Below are 18,612 nucleotides of genomic sequence, written 5' to 3'. Positions count from 1 at the left end.
AGATTTATTCGCGAAAGATACCTGCCCCTATTTATTAGACGTTGTCACGTCAAAAATCCAGTAACACTAATAATGTTCGCAGGCTTTTACGGCCATTGTCTGAAGTAGCTTGGCTTTTGGGTTGTATCAGTGTCCTTGGCGAATAATTAATTCACCGACGTTTCGGTCGACATTGCAGTCGCCATTATCAGGGAGCAGTTACCTACTCAGTATAGTACAGTAACCCTACTATAAAACGCCATGGACGCTTTAATATTCCAGACGTTAAAATAGCGTCGTCCCTGTGTTCGTGATTGGCTGAGAGTCTCCCGTGTCAGACGCGTGTCTACTTTCGGCGCACGAATCACAGCCGCTCTGTGCATGAAACTAACGCGTCCTGAACGGCTCGGCCGCATAAGGTTATCGTCAACACATCCGCCAATGAACAGAGGTGAGATGGCTATAGCGGGGACCACCCAATTACAGTCTGTAGTGTGTGTTTGGAAATTTTTTTCACGAAAAATTATCTGCCCCTTTCAATAATACAAACTAAATAGTGTTAATAATGAATTTCCACCTGACAAATTTAGAAACAAACCATGATTACTAAATGCGTGTAGGCTTAAGGCTGATTCACACGCAATGCTGCAGTGTAGTTTTTTTTGTTGCAAAAGGAACAGAAATATCCCTGTAAAATTTTCATATATGTGTAAATTTCTATATTTACATGGGAAACAACTGCATCACTACAAAGCAGTGTTCCCAGAAATACACGGGCAATTATAACTTGTGTTGCCACAGTAACTCCTATGGTAAATTTATTTGTAAACCGTTCCCTGAATAGCTTTCCAATATTAACTATGCACATTACTAAGCAAATTAAAATAAAAAATACAATTCTGTAATTATATTTTCTATGCCTGAATGAAACATCAATTAAAAAATAAAATTATGCACCAATTTTCTTAAAATATATTCAGTTTTATCTACAAAAATGTTTTTTTTTCATATATGCAAAAATAATCTAGCCATGTGTAGCAGTAAGTTAGTATATATTTTTGTTGTAGTATTAAAAACTATTTCTTGGCAACTGGTTTCCAAAGGAATCTTATTGTAAGAGTAAATATATATATATATATATATATATATATATATATATACTCCTGTGTGCAGGGGGGAGGGGGGTTGGGGGCGTCTACTCCGCTGTTACGAGCCGCGAGGAGTTAGTGTTCGCTCGGGCGACGCTTAGCTGCGGTCTGAGCGCGGTATCACCGCGACCCCTTGATGCGGCACTGGTGGGAGAAGGAATGATAAGGGGGAGGTGGTTTGGGACGGACAGTGCCGTTAACTCCGCGAGGCCACGGGGTCGTTTGCGGTGCGGGAAAGAATGATTGTGATTTGAAGTGCGGCTCGGACACCGGCGATAAATGTCCGTCGGGCGACGTTATTTCATCGCCGACGACAAGGCGCCCGAGTCGTCGAGATGGCTCCATAAAGAGACCGAGATGTGGCAGAACTGCCCCGGAGAAAAGCGGGGGGGGAGGAAAAAATAAAACATAGGTCAATAAGTTTCATCACCTTCCAAAACTCGGGACGAGATATCTGGGGAAACATTCATAACAGCCAATCCACACGTCACAGGCTTCACACGTGTCCGTTAAAGATTCATAACTAGAGTCCTGAAAAATTCGCGATTTCAATGACCTATAGGATAGACTCCATGATCCTCTATGCATGCGGGAAAATGACATCTGCTCATTGACTACTGACTCGTGATACCTGTTAACTGGGACTCTAGTGATTCGATACTTCTTTTGTTAAAGGTTTTTCATTGGCCGAGTGTCATTCAGATAAACTGTTGTCCAATCACTGATGCTGTAAAAAGGCAAACGTTTTTTGGATTATAGCCTATCGCGAAAGGAATCCGCGAATTTTTCCGGTCTCTATTCATAACAGAGAAAGTTATATATTTCAATAATCTGTTCCAAAATATTGATATTTAAATTAATGTCCGTTTCCAACGTAGGTACTTTGTTTTCCTTATCCAGCTTTAAAATTCAAATTTATGGAAAATGTAACCACGTAACGACTGAATTAAGAACCGAAAATTATGTTCACCTTATATATATATATATAAATGGTAAAGGTAATGTGCACTACGTACCAATGTGACATGATTAATGTGTTACTTCTGTAACATTTCTATCAGCGTAAAACATGAATGCTCAAATTAAAAAAAATCATACCCTGTTTCCATCTTGAATAATATAACCACAACATATTGATATAATTTTTTGAATCTGCTCAGTAGTTTTCTGTTGTAATACTTGCAAACAAATAAACAAACTCACGCTCTCTTTTTATAAGATTAATTTATATTAAGCGAAAGTTCTTTGGATTTTTAAAAATTTTTGGGGGATTTACAAATTGGCTTAATGTTATGTCTTTAAAATTGGACGTATGTAACTAAACACTGCAGGAGTATTGGGCAAGGAATAGATCATAACATACTATAAGAAAAACCACAAAAAATATAAATTAATTTTAGTCATGAGGTAAGTGCATTATATAAAACCAAGTTGGATGAACAAAAAATGTTTTAAATCGTTATGATTTGAAACTTATTTTAAAAAATGGAATTAGGCCCAATTAAACTCTTAGAATACAAATCTTTTCATAATGTTAAAGGTGAACTAAGCACTTTTAAAAACGAAAATCCTAAAAGTAGCAGTTTTTAGACATGCTAAGGATTTTCGAGGGTAAAGGTTTATCAACAGGACACTAAAAATATTTCAACTGTCAGACAAAAATTATTTAGGTTTTATACCTACAAACATTTTTTTTGCAGTATCAAATCATCTATTTTATAAATAAATCATTTGCCCCCAATTTTGAGGTCGTATTACATTCCAGGTCGTCTTTCATTAAATGTCGTCTTATATTCGAGCTGTACTGTATAAGTCGTCAAATCATGATGTTTTTGAGTTGTCATGTATTGGTCGTCATCGAGTTATCCTGTACAGGGTGTCAATTCATGATATATTTGAGTTCTCATGTACTGATCGTCATCTCGTTCTATATTAGAGTTATCCTGTACAAGCTGTCAATTCATTATATTTGAGTTCTCATGGTCGTCTAACTGGTCGTCATCTCGTCCTCTATTCGCGTTATCCCGTACAAGCTGTGAATTCATGATATATTTTAGTTCTCATGTACTGGTCTTCATCTCATCCTAGATTCGAGTTATCCTGTACAAGCTGTCAAATCATATGTTTGAGTTCTGATGGTCGTCTCACTGGTCGTCATCTCGTCCTCTATTCGCGTTATCCTGTACAAGCTGTGAATTCATTATATATTTTAGTTCTCATGTACTGGTCTTCATCTCATCCTAGATTCGAGTTATCCTGTACAAGCTGTCAAATCATATGTTTGAGTTCTGATGGTCGTCTCACTGGTCGTCATCTCGTCCTCTATTCGCGTTATCCTGTACAAGCTGTGAATTCATTATATATTTTAGTTCTCATGTACTGGTCTTCATCTCATCCTAGATTCAAGTTATCCTGTACAAGCTGTCAAATCATATGTTTGAGTTCTGATGGTCGTCTCACTGGTCGTCATCTCGTCCTCTATTCGCGTTATCCTGTACATGCTGTGAATTCATTATATATTTTAGTTCTCATGTATTGGTCTTCATCTCATCCTAGATTCGAGTTATCCTGTACAAGCTGTCAAATCATATGTTTGAGTTCTGATGGTCGTCTAACTGGTCGTCATCTCGTCCTCTATTCGCGTTATCCTGTACAAGCTGTGAATTCATTATATATTTTAGTTCTCGCGTCCTCGTCGTCATCTCGTCGTATACTCGAGTTATCCTGTAAACGATGTATTTTAGTTCTCATGTCCTGGTCGTCATCTCTGCCTATATTCATGTTATCCTGTACAAGGTGACAGTTCACGATGTATTTGAGTTCCCATGTACTGATCGTCATATAGTCCTGTATTCGAGTTATCCTGTATAAGGTGTCAATTCACGATGTATTTGAGTTCTCATGTACTGATCGTCATATAGTCCTGTGTTCGAGTTATCCTGTACAAGGTATCAATTCACGATATATTTGAGTTTTCATGTACTGTTCGTCATATAGTACTGTATTCGAGTTATCCTGTACACGATGTATTTTAGTTCTCATGTACTGGTCATGTCGTCCTATACTCGAGTTATCCTGTACACGATGAATTGAAGTTCTCACGTCCTGGCCAACATCTCGCCCTATACTACTCGAGGTGTGACATCGTCCCACAGTCCCCCAGGCGGTCAGGGAAGGGACGGCGCACCTGCAGCTTGGACCACTGGATGCGGCCGATGCAGCGCACAGAGTTCCTCCAGGCCAGCTTGGCTCCGAACACCAGCTCCGTCTCCGTGAGCTGGTACGAGCCGCTGGCCTCCACTTCCTGCCGCACCTGCAGCCAGCGGGCCTGGTGAGCCGCGCTGTTGGACCTGCGCACACCACAAGCCCCAGCCGTCAGCGCCACGTCTACCTCGCTCGCTCCCGACCGCCCTATACTGCAACATCGTCATTCCCTCCATCTCCTTCCATGTTTCTGACGTGATAACATCTTATAACTAGGGACACCTGTATCTCGCGAATACATTTCGTGTCGAGGTATTTCACAAAACACTGTAGCTTTTTCTAAGTGTCATGGCAAATTGTGAGGGTGCAGCAGTACGGTGACCACATTCTCATTGGCCCCGTCAAGAGCGGGACGACACCTCTCACCGACCTCAGCCAATAACCACAGGAGAAAAGCTACAATATTTTGTGAAATACCTTGACACGAAATGTATTCGCGAAATACAGGTGTCCCTAGTAAACCCCTGTAAACCGTTCCCTGAATATCATTTCCAGTATTACCTGAGCACATAAATAGTCAAATGGTTGAGAATTTAATTATCTCTTCCGTGAATAAAAAAAATATGCTTGAATGAACATAAACTAACATGTATCCTCATGCAGTAATTTTCGTAATAAATACACAGTATTTTTTCGAAAAAAAAAAACCAGTTCATACATGCAAAAATAATCATGCTATTTGTTAAACAAAGTTACAATGTATTTCTTGTAGTATATCAAACTATTTCTTGGGAACTGGTTTCCGGTTCCAGGATTCTTTTGTAAGAGTTCAGAAAGTTATGTGTGGGCATTGCTGTTACGTCTCGGCTATTCCTCGATCACGGACACTCTTGCATTTTGTTATTACGTTTCCAATTTTCTCAACTTATTCCGTACCTCGGAGACATACGACACTATGTCAACTTTTGGGAAAAGCGCACTTTTAACCATAAGTTTGATCGCCGTTCGACGTGCTTTCTAGACGCATACAACACTAAGATTTAAGATATTTAATCAAATTTAATTTCAAAATTAAAGATATTATGCGTTAAAAAATTTAATTTATTAAGTTTAGCTCTGTTTGAAAGTATTTAAACGGCTTTCGTGAATTTTTGGTTTCTATGTCTCCAGTAAAAAAAAGCAAAAGTTAATTTTTGTGATCAATGCGTAGTACTATTTTAAACAACTACAAAACTGCGTGATTGAAATATCTTGTGTAAAAAGTGGGACCCAACAACAAATTTGAGAGAGAGCTGTCGGTAAATATTAAAAATGAAAATTCCTTAAGTTTTAGACATTCCCGGAAAATTTCGCAGATTCATTTCGCGGTAGGATGAAATTCAAATACATATACCTTTAAGATTCTGGACGACTCTGGGCCAGAGAAACCCTCAATCAAATAAGTAGAGACCGGAAAAATTCGCGGATACATTTCGTGATAGGCTGAAATTCAAACATGTGTACAATTCTGCTGGTTCTGCTATTGGCTCGCAGTTTAACTGGAGCATTCTGGGCCAATGAGAGACTATCGACCAAAGAAGCGTCGAAACACAAGCTACCCAGTGGAGACGACTCACAATTTAGTACCCAATGAACACGCGTGTTTACTTGAGAAATGCAGAGGATAATGGAGACTATCCTAGAGGTCATTGAATCCGCGAATTTTTCCGGTCCCTACAAATAAGTATCGAATCACAGGCAAACCAGTTAAGACCACTCACAAGTCAAAAGCCAATGAACTGGCGTTAATGAACCGCGTAAAAAGAGGACTATCCCTAATTTCATTGAAATCGCAATTTTCCAGTCCCTAATAATGACAAAAAAGATTAAATAACCAACTCTTAGTGTAAGACTAGGTCCTACGGGGAAAATCATAAAAGTTTTCTATCTTTTGTATTCCTATATTAGGCTTCATTAAATAATATTTTATAATTTAGTGTTTGTCTGACGATAATAGTAACTGTTGGCTATATATACTGTGGCGTCATTGGTATTTAGCATTGAATTATTTTGTGGGGATGACGAAAAATATAATAATACGGTCAATATACTCTATGTTATGGTTTATGAAAATCCTTTAATGTGGGATGTATTCAATGACAAAACATTTCAATACAAAACATTTCAATATTTCTATACTATAAAAACTTTTTAATACAATGTGACGTCTTCCGGGTTCTATCTCTCCTCAAAAATATTAGTTTAGTTTGTGATGGATTATTTTCATATTGTCACGATTTTAACTCTGATTGTGATAATCACACTGTACTCATAGTGTGTTTATTAATTTTCCAAACAAACTTAGTGTCACCCTGTATGATACAGTGATTTAAAATTCAGGTGTTCCTTTCTTGACAGCTGTTTCAAGGAACAGTTAGACATTGTGAACGGAATAATGTCACGTAATAAAAAAATAAACACACACCAATGTAGCACTAAAGTTACCTAACATGTTTAATCAAATAATTTTAAAATTTAATAAAAAAAATTACTATTCATTTTCAGTATTCCTTCAATGACCTGTCAAATATTTCACATCTTATAGTGAACAAAGCGTGAATAATATTTTCAAGGACTATCAACTTCATTGAAGCTTCTGTTTATGATGACTGATCATGAAATACGTTCTTTATCGTAAAACATTTTTATACAAACAATATTTCTCAACTCCAGCTTAAATATTATCATCAGTGTACTTCAGGAAGTCTTACATTAAAAGTAGTCTTACATTTGAGGCCATATTACTGGCAATATCAGGGTCATAAGTAGAGACCCGTAAAATTCGCGGATTCATTTCGCGATAGGATAGAGTCCAAATACTTTTGACATTATTTTGCTTCAGTGATTGGGCCACAGTTTATCTGAAGGACTCTGGGCCAATGAAAAATCTTTAACAGAAGAATTAGCGAATCACGATCATTCCAGTCAACAGGTGTTACGAGTCGGTAACAAATCAGCAGATGTAATTTGCACGAGTGTATAGAGGATCATGGATTCAATCCTTTAGGGATTTGAAATCACAAATTGTACAGGTCTCTAGCCATAAGATACTATGATGGGACACGAAAGTAACACTATGAAACATGTGGGTGGTGAAAAAGTGACTATTCCGAGAAAGCTCGCCGATTTACCGTAACGTCCACCACGTATCTCACTTGTGAAGAATTCTGACAATTATTAAAATATATATATTAATTACAATCCAAGCATAAAATACTAACCCGAACCCCAAACATATGTTAAGTTTAGCGCGGTAGGGTAACTCGTATCGTACTAAAAGAAGTGACATAGGGATTATATAAAAATATGGAAGCTAGTCATTCAGTACTCGCTAGTGATGTGTAACCTCTGACCTCGGTGAAGAACAAATTCATGTGTTTTCATGTTGCAAATACACTTATAATACGGAACTCGGATACGAGATTTAACGTAGAATTATTAAAAATTATTCCGAACGTGATAACTAGAGACCTGCAAAATTCGCGGATTCATTCGGTGATAAGCTAGAATTCAAACACATATATATATCTTAGATAATTTTGCTATTGGCTTACTGTTCATCTGGTCGAATCTCAACCAGTTATAAGCCCTCAACCAAAGTAGGATCGAATCACAGACAAACCAGCTGAGACGACTTACAAGTCGGCAGAACTTGCGATATTTGCCCGAGTGTACAGGGGTATGTGCAGTCTATCCTGAAGACCATCGAAACCGCGAATTTTGCAGGTCTCTAGTGATAACTATAAGCAAATTGTATTTTCAACTAAATTTCTTGACGCGAATCACGCGTGGTTTCCGCACCCGCCGCTAGAATTGGTTGCCGGAGCGGCTTCATCGACTATAAGCTGACAGAAAATTTAAAACATATAATGTAAAGACTACGATAAAAGCGAAAAATACTTGGGAAAATTCTAAACACAGGCTTTGGACCAGATATTCGACAAGGGAATTTTATTAAAATGCTTCCCATCCTGTTAAAAATTCATAGAACATTCAATACTATAAATTTTGCCTTGTTCTTTGCGAACTTTGGTTCGCGCCATCCACCACAGATGGCATCACGTTGGTTGTTACACATTTCCGTTCCTTGACCTCCGTCGCATTTAACGAAGTTACTCCTACCAAACAACAGAGACTTGCAAAATTCACGGATATATTGACCTCTAGGATAGACTCCAGAGTCCTGTAAATACTCGCGGAAATGATACCTGTTCATTGGCTACTGACGCGTGAGACGTCTCAACTAAGCTGTCCTTAATTCGGCACTTTCTTGGTTTAGTGTTTCTCATTGGCTCACAGTTCCCCGGATAAAATGTGGGCAAATCGCAGAAGCGGTACGAAGGTATAGTTGTTTTCATGCTAGCCTATCGCGAAATGTATCCGCGGATTTTGCATGTCTCTAATAATAAATAAAATTACCAGTTATTCTGGTAGTTTCGAAACCCATGTTAGCAGTTAGAGGCAAGTATATTCCCAGAAGGAAAAAAAAAAATTCTGATTGCTCACTAGTCTGCAACAAGGTATGTACACTCCAGCGATTGTTCCGTTGTGATTGGCGGCCGTCTGCGAGAGAAGCCATCGGCCCTGTTCGGCCGGGCCATTCGGGACTAGGGACTGGAAAAATTCGCGGTTTCAATGACCACTAGGATAGACTCCACGATTCTCTATGTACTCGGGAAACTATCACCTGGTCATTGGCTACCGACTCGGGACACCTGTTTACTGCGATTCTTATGATTCGATACTTCTTTTGTTGAGTGTAAATTGCGGTCCAATCACTGACGCAGCATTAAACTAAACGAGTTTGGATTCCAGCCTGTCTCGAAAGGAATCCGCGAATTTTTCCGGTCTCTATTTGGGACCCGTTTGTTTCCGCGCTGGATTGCTGTGATTGGTGCGCTGACAAATGGACGTGCGCCTGATAACTAAAACCCGGCCAACCACGAGACCCGGACAGAGCTGCCGTGTTTCAACGCACATCTGGTCCCCAGGCGTTGTGCCGGAGCACCGCGAACACCCGTTAGGCAAACATTCAGCTGCGCAGGAAATGGGCGGGCGCCCTAATTGACGTCGAACGCCTGCTCGCCACGGGCCCAATTAGCAAATGGCCTCACTTCGCCGCCTGCATTAGCGGCGGCGCAGCTGTTAGCGACCTGGCTTCATCGGCGCACTGCACTCGGTCTGCGTTCCCTGCACCCCTGGCCTGTAGCAGCCGTCACCCAACTCTTACTGCGATCACACGCGTTGAAGGGGCTATTAGTTCGTGTCTGTGCGCACGATTACTAGGGACCGGAAAAATTCGCGTATTCAATGACCTATAGGATAGACTCCATGATCCTCTTTGTACTTGTGCAGATTACACCGGCTGATTGGCTACTAACTCGTGACACATGTTAACTGGGATGCTTGTGATTCGATACTTCTTCTGTAGAACCTTTTCCATTGGTCGAGAGTCCTTCAGATAAACTGTGGCCCAATCACTGAAGCAGCAAGGAAGGCAAATGTATTTGGATTCTAGCCTATCGCGAAATGAACCCGCGAATTTTTCATGTCTCTAACGATTACAAATAAATTCACCCACAGAATTCATCTATTTGTGCATTCATAAAAGATCCCTTCGAAAAACCAGTCGCTAGGGCCATGCACGTCTCGCGAAGAGATTCCGAGACTAGCTGAAAGTTAAAACACTGTAGCATCGCCTGTGTTTCGTGGTTGGGTGAGTTTCTTTCAGGTACACGACGGTTGTTACAACGCCAATCACAGTAATTCATTGCGGAAGCAATCGCATCCTGAGTGGCTCGGTCACATCAAGGCAACGACTTCTCTCGCAGACGGCCGCCAATCACAAGGAAGAAACCGCTGGTGCGGGTATACCTTGTTGCAGTTCCAATATGCGTTCAGATTTAATCGCAGAAAAATTCCTGCCCCTACCAATAGCCAAAAAAAAAACAAAAATAATTTGTAATAAAACAAGAAAACTTTACGTTCTCGAAATGATTCAGGCAATGGAATAGAAAATTCACAGAGAACAATCTTATATCAGCTTACGTCGAACGTTTAGATGAAGAAACTAAACAGTCTGTTATGGACAACACAATGACGACAGCACAGGTGAACACATTCAAACATTTACTACCAGACAGTAAGGGAATTCCGTGGAATGAATTTATTCACGAGTAGAGACCGGAAAAATTCGCGAATTCATTTCGCGATAGGCTAAAATACAAATCGTTATACCTCAGTGCTGCCTCAGCTATTGGCTCACAACTCACCTGGATGACTCTGGGCCAATGAGAAACACCCAACCAAAGCTTTATCGAATCACAAGCTGCTACGCTGGAACGTCCCACAAGACAGCAGCCAATCAGTGGGTGGCATTTGACCGAGTGTACGTAGAACTATGGAGTTCATCCTACAGGTCATTGAACCCGCGAAATTTTCTGGTCCCAAGTCATGAGAAATTAACAGCACAACGAACCTAGTGGGCTAACAACGACGAGACAGTTTCCAAAAGAACAGTAAACGCAGACCGAAAACAACGCAGCAAACATACAAACGCAAAGACGAAAATACAAAAAAAAACTACTGTAAATTTTAACAACACATTAATATGGTTATTTTTGCATAAATTAAATATATGTTTGAAAAAAATACTCAATATATCTTGCCGCACTTCAAAAAATTGGCGCATAATTTTATATTCTGATAATACCACGGATAATTTAATCGAATATATATATATATATATTAACCTGTATTTTTTCTATCATTCTTATTATATGCTCATTAAATATTGGCAAATGTTTTTCAGGAAACGATTTACAAATAACCATAACTATTGTATGTTCTTGGACAACACAAAACACAAATTCTCGGATAAGAATACGAACCCAGTAGTAAACCAAATTTTTTTATTATAGCGATACTATTTCGACAGTTACTTCAATGTAAATGTATAAATTTACAAATATCTGTTTTTTAAATGATAATTTCTGTTTCATTTACAAAAAAAAAATGATAGTGAAGTACAATCACTTTTAATTGTTTATAAAATTCCGTTTCCACTAAAAAATATTCCTTAATAAAAAGTTTTTATGATCTTACAGGCAGATTTTTATGTCAGTCCTAGCAAGTACCCAAAGCAATAAATTGTGTGGTTTACAGTTTTGGAATATTCGTTTATATGTATCCTTATTCTTAGAAATGTTTTTTTTTTGTATTTCATTCATAAATCAACAAAAATTAGTTTTTCCCACACCCAAAAAAAACTCAAGGTTTTAATGGTTTTGGGGAAATCAAATTGTTAATGATTTAATGAATGATTACTAAAATTAATTTTTTTTTTAGACGAAGGTACGTACGAACGTTTACCTCGTGATTTCTTACTTTTAGTACATGATAAGATCGACATAAATATTTGCCTTTAAGTTCATAAAACACCATTACATAAAGACTTTAATAGAAAAAAGTCTTTTTCATACAATTACATATCGTTACATTAACATTTATTTAAAATCATGTGCAAAACACGAACAACCAATAAATGAAGTCCTCCGTAAGAGTTTCACGATTTATTGCTATAAACAAGCTTTCTGTTACGTCCAATAATAAAATAATCGCAGTTTGTATATGCGAATTTATTTACAAACATTATTTTACTAAGTTCTCTTTGATAATATGAATAAACCATACAAGTTTTAAAAGTTTTAACCTTCGTTTTAGACGTTGTTTGTAAGCAGCTTTTGAAAACAGTTTATTTTTAATTATATTCAATACTTTCTGCGTCCCACTATAAGATCTCGAAGATTATGTTATAAATTATCTTGTTAAAATACCAGTAAACTTTGATGAGCGAAGGTTTAGAAGCAGTGAGTGAAAGTTTAGGATTATAAGCTGGAATTAGATTTCGTTCCCACTCGATTCCAAAATTTACAAGAATTTAGAAATTTATTCCGTCGACATTTATGACTTAAATTAAAAGTCTTCAAATTCAGTGGGTTGTAAAAAGTAAGGGCCTCTTTGGCTTATAGAAAAATAAAAATTTCTTAAAATGGAAAATTAAATAATCTATCAACAATTTTGCAGTCGTCATTGTATTGACTTTCACATATTTCAGGTCTGTTTGGTGCTCTTTATAGTCTAGATATCACAGATCACCTATTAATTACTTGTTGTGTTTGGTTATGTTGATATACACAGTGCTGCTTTAGACGCCAGTCGCTGTCTACTCTAATCGCTCTCCTAGAGCGAACTACTTGCAAAAACCCCGCTGGCGTTAAACTGTAATACAGGATCCTGATTCTTACCTAGGGCATTTGTGATTTGTGTTGCCCCAGGACCTCCAACAGTTAAAAGTTATTCGTAAACCGTTCCCTGAATAGCTTTCCAGCATCAACTGCGCACATTCATAAGAATAACAAAACAAAGTCAAATTATTCAATATTCGATTAACTTTTCAACGGTTTTCAAAAAAAATTTTTAAAAAATTCTTGAATGAAACAACAATTAAAATAAAATAACTATGCGCCAATGTTCGTTACGTTAAAATAATAATTATAGCCATGTGTTGTAAAAAATTTACAGTATCTTTCTTTTAATAATGTTCGCAGGCTTTCACCGCCATTGTCTGAAGTAGCTTGGCTTCTGGGTTGTAACCGCGCCCTCGGCGAATAATCTACCGACGTTTCGGGTGACATCGCTGTCGGCATCATCAGGTCACAGTTACCTACTTACTTAAAACAGTTAACTGCTCCCTGATGATGGTGACTGCAAAGTCGACCGAAACGTCGGTGGATTATTCGCCGAGGGCGCGTCTACAACCCAGAAGCCAAGCTACTATATTTCTTTTAGTTTTACAAAACTACTTTTTGGTAACTGCTTCCTGAAGAAATCTTTTGTAAAAGTACAGATAAATGTAGGTATGTGTGTGCCACTCAATGTGTAAACGGGGACTGACAGTGTGTGGTCGTGACGCAAGAGAGATGGCCGGGAAGACTTAACTACAGAGAGACGCGGCAGACGTCAGCAGTGTCACAGCAGCCGCAGCGTGGTTAAGGCCCCCGCCCACCCGGGCACACACGCGGTGCGCAGAGCTTCAGGAAAAACGTGATTCCAAAACTACTCGAGATATCCGAGTGGAGTCTGCTTACGAAAAGCATTTAAGAGTTCGCTGAGAGCCTAAAAGTACTTTTGATTTCGGATTAAGTTTTGAAACTGTGTTTTTAGAAGAGTTAAAATGGCTAAAACGCGTGTTTTCGGAATAATTTTTAGGCGTAAAACAACCTGTACAGATTCTTGAAAGCACTTAAGGGACTTGCATTACACCTTTCTTTTAATTTATCCGCAATATAATGTTACGGTCACCGCTCAAATTTCTGAGTTATCCTGTGACGACGAGAAGACTGCGCGCCAGTTCAGAGCCTTGCGCTTAGAGGCGATACCGCGCTAGAAGCACCAGCCAGCGTCGCGCTTATCATCCCGCCTCACTAACCCAGATACACCCCTGACGAGACGGGCCCCTTAAGGGGGTACCTCCCATTTCAGGTCATGAAATTTATATTTGTATTAATCACTGATCAACTTTAAGACTTTTTGAATTGTTTAACTTTCACGAAATTAAAATTATACGCAGCGCATACTTTTTGCATAATTAGCTACCAAAGTTGCATCTTTAACGTTTTTTTTTTTTTGGTTTGTACAAATAATGAGAATTTAATTTATTGCAGAACTGAAACTTTTTAGGTTTAACTTTAATGCCACTGACTACTTCATGATATGGTTTTCATTTCTATCACAAAAACTTATTTCATGTTCCTTGGCTGTCAAAATCGTTAACAAAAATGAGGTTTTTGAAATGCCAGGTAAAATTAATTAATATTTTCTGAAATAAATTAAAACCATTTCTTGAAGTAGCCAGTGGCATTGCAGTTATACATTAAAAAATTGGTTGTCTGTAAAGTTGGTTTACGGACGATAGTTTAACGTGACAACGTCATAATAAAACATTGATGAAAAGATTGCATAATTTTATGAATAAAATTGAATCATTTAATCAATTGTAACATAACCTATTATAATTGCACTCACCGACAGATGCCGATGCTTTAATAATAAAAGAATAAATACTTGAAATTATACTAGTAATCAGATTTTTTAAATGGAGGAATAATTAACCTTTAATGCCAAGATTGTTGTTGTAATAAGCAATGAAAACCACATTAACTTTTCACTTCACTTTATAAACAGTTGACGAAACAGTTCACGTGTAGATGTAAGTTGTGTGCTGCCGCTGTCTTTCTTCTCCTCGGACGCATAGGCCAATCGAGTGGAAGAGAGATAGATGCGGCGCAAGCGTACAATGAGCGGAAAGGGTACACAGCGTAACGGGACAATGTATGTAACGAGACACTTTTTCGTGCGTGAAGCAGGCGTTTATCGATTTATTAGACGTTGTCAAGTCAAAAGTTTAATTTTTGCAATAAATTAAATACTCCTTATTTGTACAACCCAAAAAAAAGGTTAAAAATATAACTTTGGCAGCTAATTATGCAAAAAGTATGCGCTGTATAGGTATATTTTTAATTTCGTGAAAGCTAAACAATTGAAAAAGTCTACAAGTTTATCTATAATTGATGTAAGTATAAAGTCCTGACCTGTAATGGGTGGCAACCTCCTTAACGGCGGAGGCTTCAGCGGTTAACGCGTGCTCGCGGGAGATAGAAGGTCGCGCCGTCTTCGCCCCTGAGAGGATCCTGCCCTATCACCAGCTCATCTGCCACCCCTTCACCCCCTTCACAACCCCCTTTAACCACCACGAGAGCCCGCCGAGATCGGCGAGTGATTGTCGACAGCAGCTAGCGCTCACCGACCCCGAGTCAGGCACCGGATAATCTGCGCTCGTGCACCTTTGTATAATTCATTTTCTTATTGACTTGACAATGTCTAATAAATCGATTAACGCCGGCTTCACGCACGAAAAAGGATGACTGATTGTCCCTTTACCTACATTGTCCCGTTACGCCCATTGTACGCTTGCGCCGCTACTATCTCTATTCCACTCGATTGGAACAACCATCGATTTGACTTTATCGAGGCACAATAAACTTGCAACACTCCCATTCAGTAGTATAGTTTGGCCGGAACTGGGACAGGGTTCAGGGTGTGGAGCCGAGAGCCGAGCCACATATCTGATTGTAACGTCACGGCGGCCATCTTGGATGAGCGTAACGGGACACAGCGTAACGGGACAGAGCGTAACGAGACACAACGTTTTGGAACCTATCGTAACGGGACAAGTAATTCTGGCGGCAAGTTTGAAAACGCCATCTTGGATCCTCCATTTTGGATGACGTCATTTTGTTTTCTCGAACATTCCAGCATTGTGTTTTCCGCCATTTTGAATTATGACGTCAACGCTGCAATTTTCGTTACGGTCGCCATCTTTAACTTTTTTATTTATTATCCGATTTTAATGTAAAAAAAATTTAAAATTTATAAAAAAATTCAATTAATAAAAAATTAATTAAAAATATTTAAAAAACAGACATTTACGACACAGAGTTCGGAGTCCTCGGTTCGAACCCGGTGAGGGCAAAAAAATGGCGACCGATCCTACACTCGTGGTGGCTGCAGGCAGACTGACTCCCACCACGTATGTCAACGCATATATATCACCAGTGAGCATGACGTCATGTCCGCCATCTTTAAAATCCGTAATTTTAATGCTAGAGATTCGGGAAAAAATTTAAAAATCATTAAAAAAATTAATCATCCTAATTAAACAATAAAAAAAATCCTTAAAACCACCGTTGCACTTTTTCGTGACGGCCGCCATCTTGAAATCACCCGCTGGAGATCAACATCTTGTTTTCGTTTGCTGGAGTGTGCTGATACCATGTTAGTATAATCATCTGGTCACCATACCTTTGTTCTCAACTGTTGACATTGAACTTTGACCTTGACCTTGAAATTTGACCTTGACCTTGAACTTTGACATTGACCTTTGACATTTACCTTAAACTTTGACCTTGACCTTGAAATATGACCTTGACCTTGAAATTTGACTTTGTCCTTGTCGACCATCATGGATCCGACATTTTATGTTCAGTACATGCTACCAGGAGCTACCACCTGCTGGAGTACACCATCTTGTGTGTGTGTACTCGTATTATAGAGTACATTTCCATCAGGATAATTTTATACTAACCCGCTACAGTGCAGTAATCATTTATGACTGTGACACCCACCATCTTGTCATTTGGCCGCCATCTTGAAAATCCGTAATTATTTAGCTAGAAATTCGGCAAAAGTTCCAAAATTCATTAAATAAATTGGCAATAAATACACTTATTGATTTGATCGATTCCCGTCCTTGGTTCGATCCCTGGATGATGCAAAACATTTAATTGTATGGAAAAAATATTATTTCATTAAACAATGTTCAAAATACATTAAACAAACTGTCAATAAATGTAATGATTGATTAGATCGAATAAGGTCCTTGGTTCGATCCCTGGCCGATACAAAACAACTTTAATTTTAAAAAATACCACAAAAGCGACAGGTTTGAGAAATAAAAACACCGCAAGTTCTTTTAAAAAAAAATTTATTACATAAATTCTACACTACTACAAGCAAAAAAAACACAAACAAATTACTAAAGTCTTGTGGATTCCTCGATTCAAACAGTCTTCTTATTGTACGGACTAAGCCTTTTACATGACTTTAAATGTCTATCCGATCTATTTATCAACGCAGCCAGAGACGGACTGTAGTTCATATCACCAGGGTCCCACTTATATATTCTCATTTTCTGGTACAACACATGAGTCAAAACAATAACCATGTTCATTATACTTCTCGGAACATTTTTTATAATGAAGATGTAAGCTATCAAGACGTGAAATTAGTTTATTTCACTTATTGCACTGAAATTGTATTCTCTTAACATTATTAGAACTACTGCTTCTTTCATGTCTGCGAGCATTTGTGGTGATAGTAAATGATGCGTCACAGTATTTGCACTGACGCAATGTACGCTCTTCATTAGTTGAAGTATCCATTTCTGATGATGAAACTTCGGATGATGGTGGTATCACATCTGTTGAAATCACCTCCAATGTTGACATCGTCGTTGCCAACGGGATCTGCACCTTCTCCGTCGTAGCTGTCGTCAAGGTTCCCGTAGACGATGGTACAACCTCCGAGTTCGACGTTAAAGTCGGTTAAAGATGCCATCGTGTTCTCAAGAACCGGTAATTACGCGAATTATGCACCAGATTAAACAAACTAGGTGATCCTTACACCGTCGACATCAGTAACAAACTGAGCGTCCTGCTGTCTAGGACTCGCTTATATACATGCACCGTATGGAATAATACGCTAGTCAAATCAAGAACCATTTACAATAATACTAGAGTCAAAACAACATTAAAAAATAGAAGGACCATCAACGAAAAGGCGGCACATTTGGAAGCACCGACATCGAAAAGGACGCACATTTGGAAGTACCGTCAACAAAAAGACAGCACATTTGGAAGCACCATAAAAAAAAAGGCAGCACAATTGGAATCACCATCAAAAAAGGAAGCACAATTGGAAGCACCATCAACAAAAAGGCAGCACATTTGGAAGCACCATAATCAAAAAGGAAGCACATTTTGGAAGCACCATCAACAAAAAAGAAAGGCAAAAAGGAAGCACAAGTTACGAGAACTAAGTCTTAGTTAGAAATCAGAATACAAGAAATAAAAACATAAAATTTTTACAATTAAAATTATTTATTTTATTTCTTTACATTATACAAATGCAAGTAAAACAAGCCATTATTGTATGTAGCCAGCTTCCCTCAGTTCTTTGAGTAAGAAGGAAATTTCTTTGATGCACGAATAGTTTCCTGCATAAAGCGAACCATGTAGAAGTCTTAGCCGGTCAACCAATATGTTTGGATCTTTCCATGATGTGTAATCATTCTCTTCTACCACCATCTTCCTTGCACGTTTATAATAAATATTATTATCTCTGGTGCCTTCCGTTTTACCACCAACCTCAGGGTAACTTTCATTTTTGAGACAGTGATCATCACAAGCTTGATCAGATGTATTTAATATATCACGTCGTTTCCATCGTTTCGGTCTCAGGACAACGCCACATTCTTCGACCTTGTCAGCGTTAGGTGCTTCATCACAGTCTATGTCTTTGTCAACAGCCTCAGAGTCACTGTAACAATCACCGTCGAAGGCAT

The 18,612-nt window shown here is 38.5% G+C and overlaps 1 protein-coding gene across 1 annotated transcript in view; it reads right to left on the bottom strand.

Moving 5' to 3' along the window:
- The window catches only part of LOC134539792 (nitric oxide synthase, salivary gland), a 239,806-nt gene that overhangs the window by 107,848 nt on the left and 113,346 nt on the right, over nucleotides 1–18,612 (bottom strand). Inside the window, exon 3 of the mRNA XM_063382059.1 lies at nucleotides 4,315–4,477. Within this exon, the coding sequence (XP_063238129.1) occupies nucleotides 4,315–4,477 (163 nt within the window). The remainder of the gene's footprint in view (nucleotides 1–4,314; nucleotides 4,478–18,612) is intronic.

This window comes from Bacillus rossius, chromosome 16 (genome assembly GCF_032445375.1).
Source record: "Bacillus rossius redtenbacheri isolate Brsri chromosome 16, Brsri_v3, whole genome shotgun sequence".
NCBI lineage: Eukaryota > Metazoa > Arthropoda > Insecta > Phasmatodea > Bacillidae > Bacillus > Bacillus rossius.
This window is presented reverse-complemented; position numbering and strand designations above follow the sequence as displayed.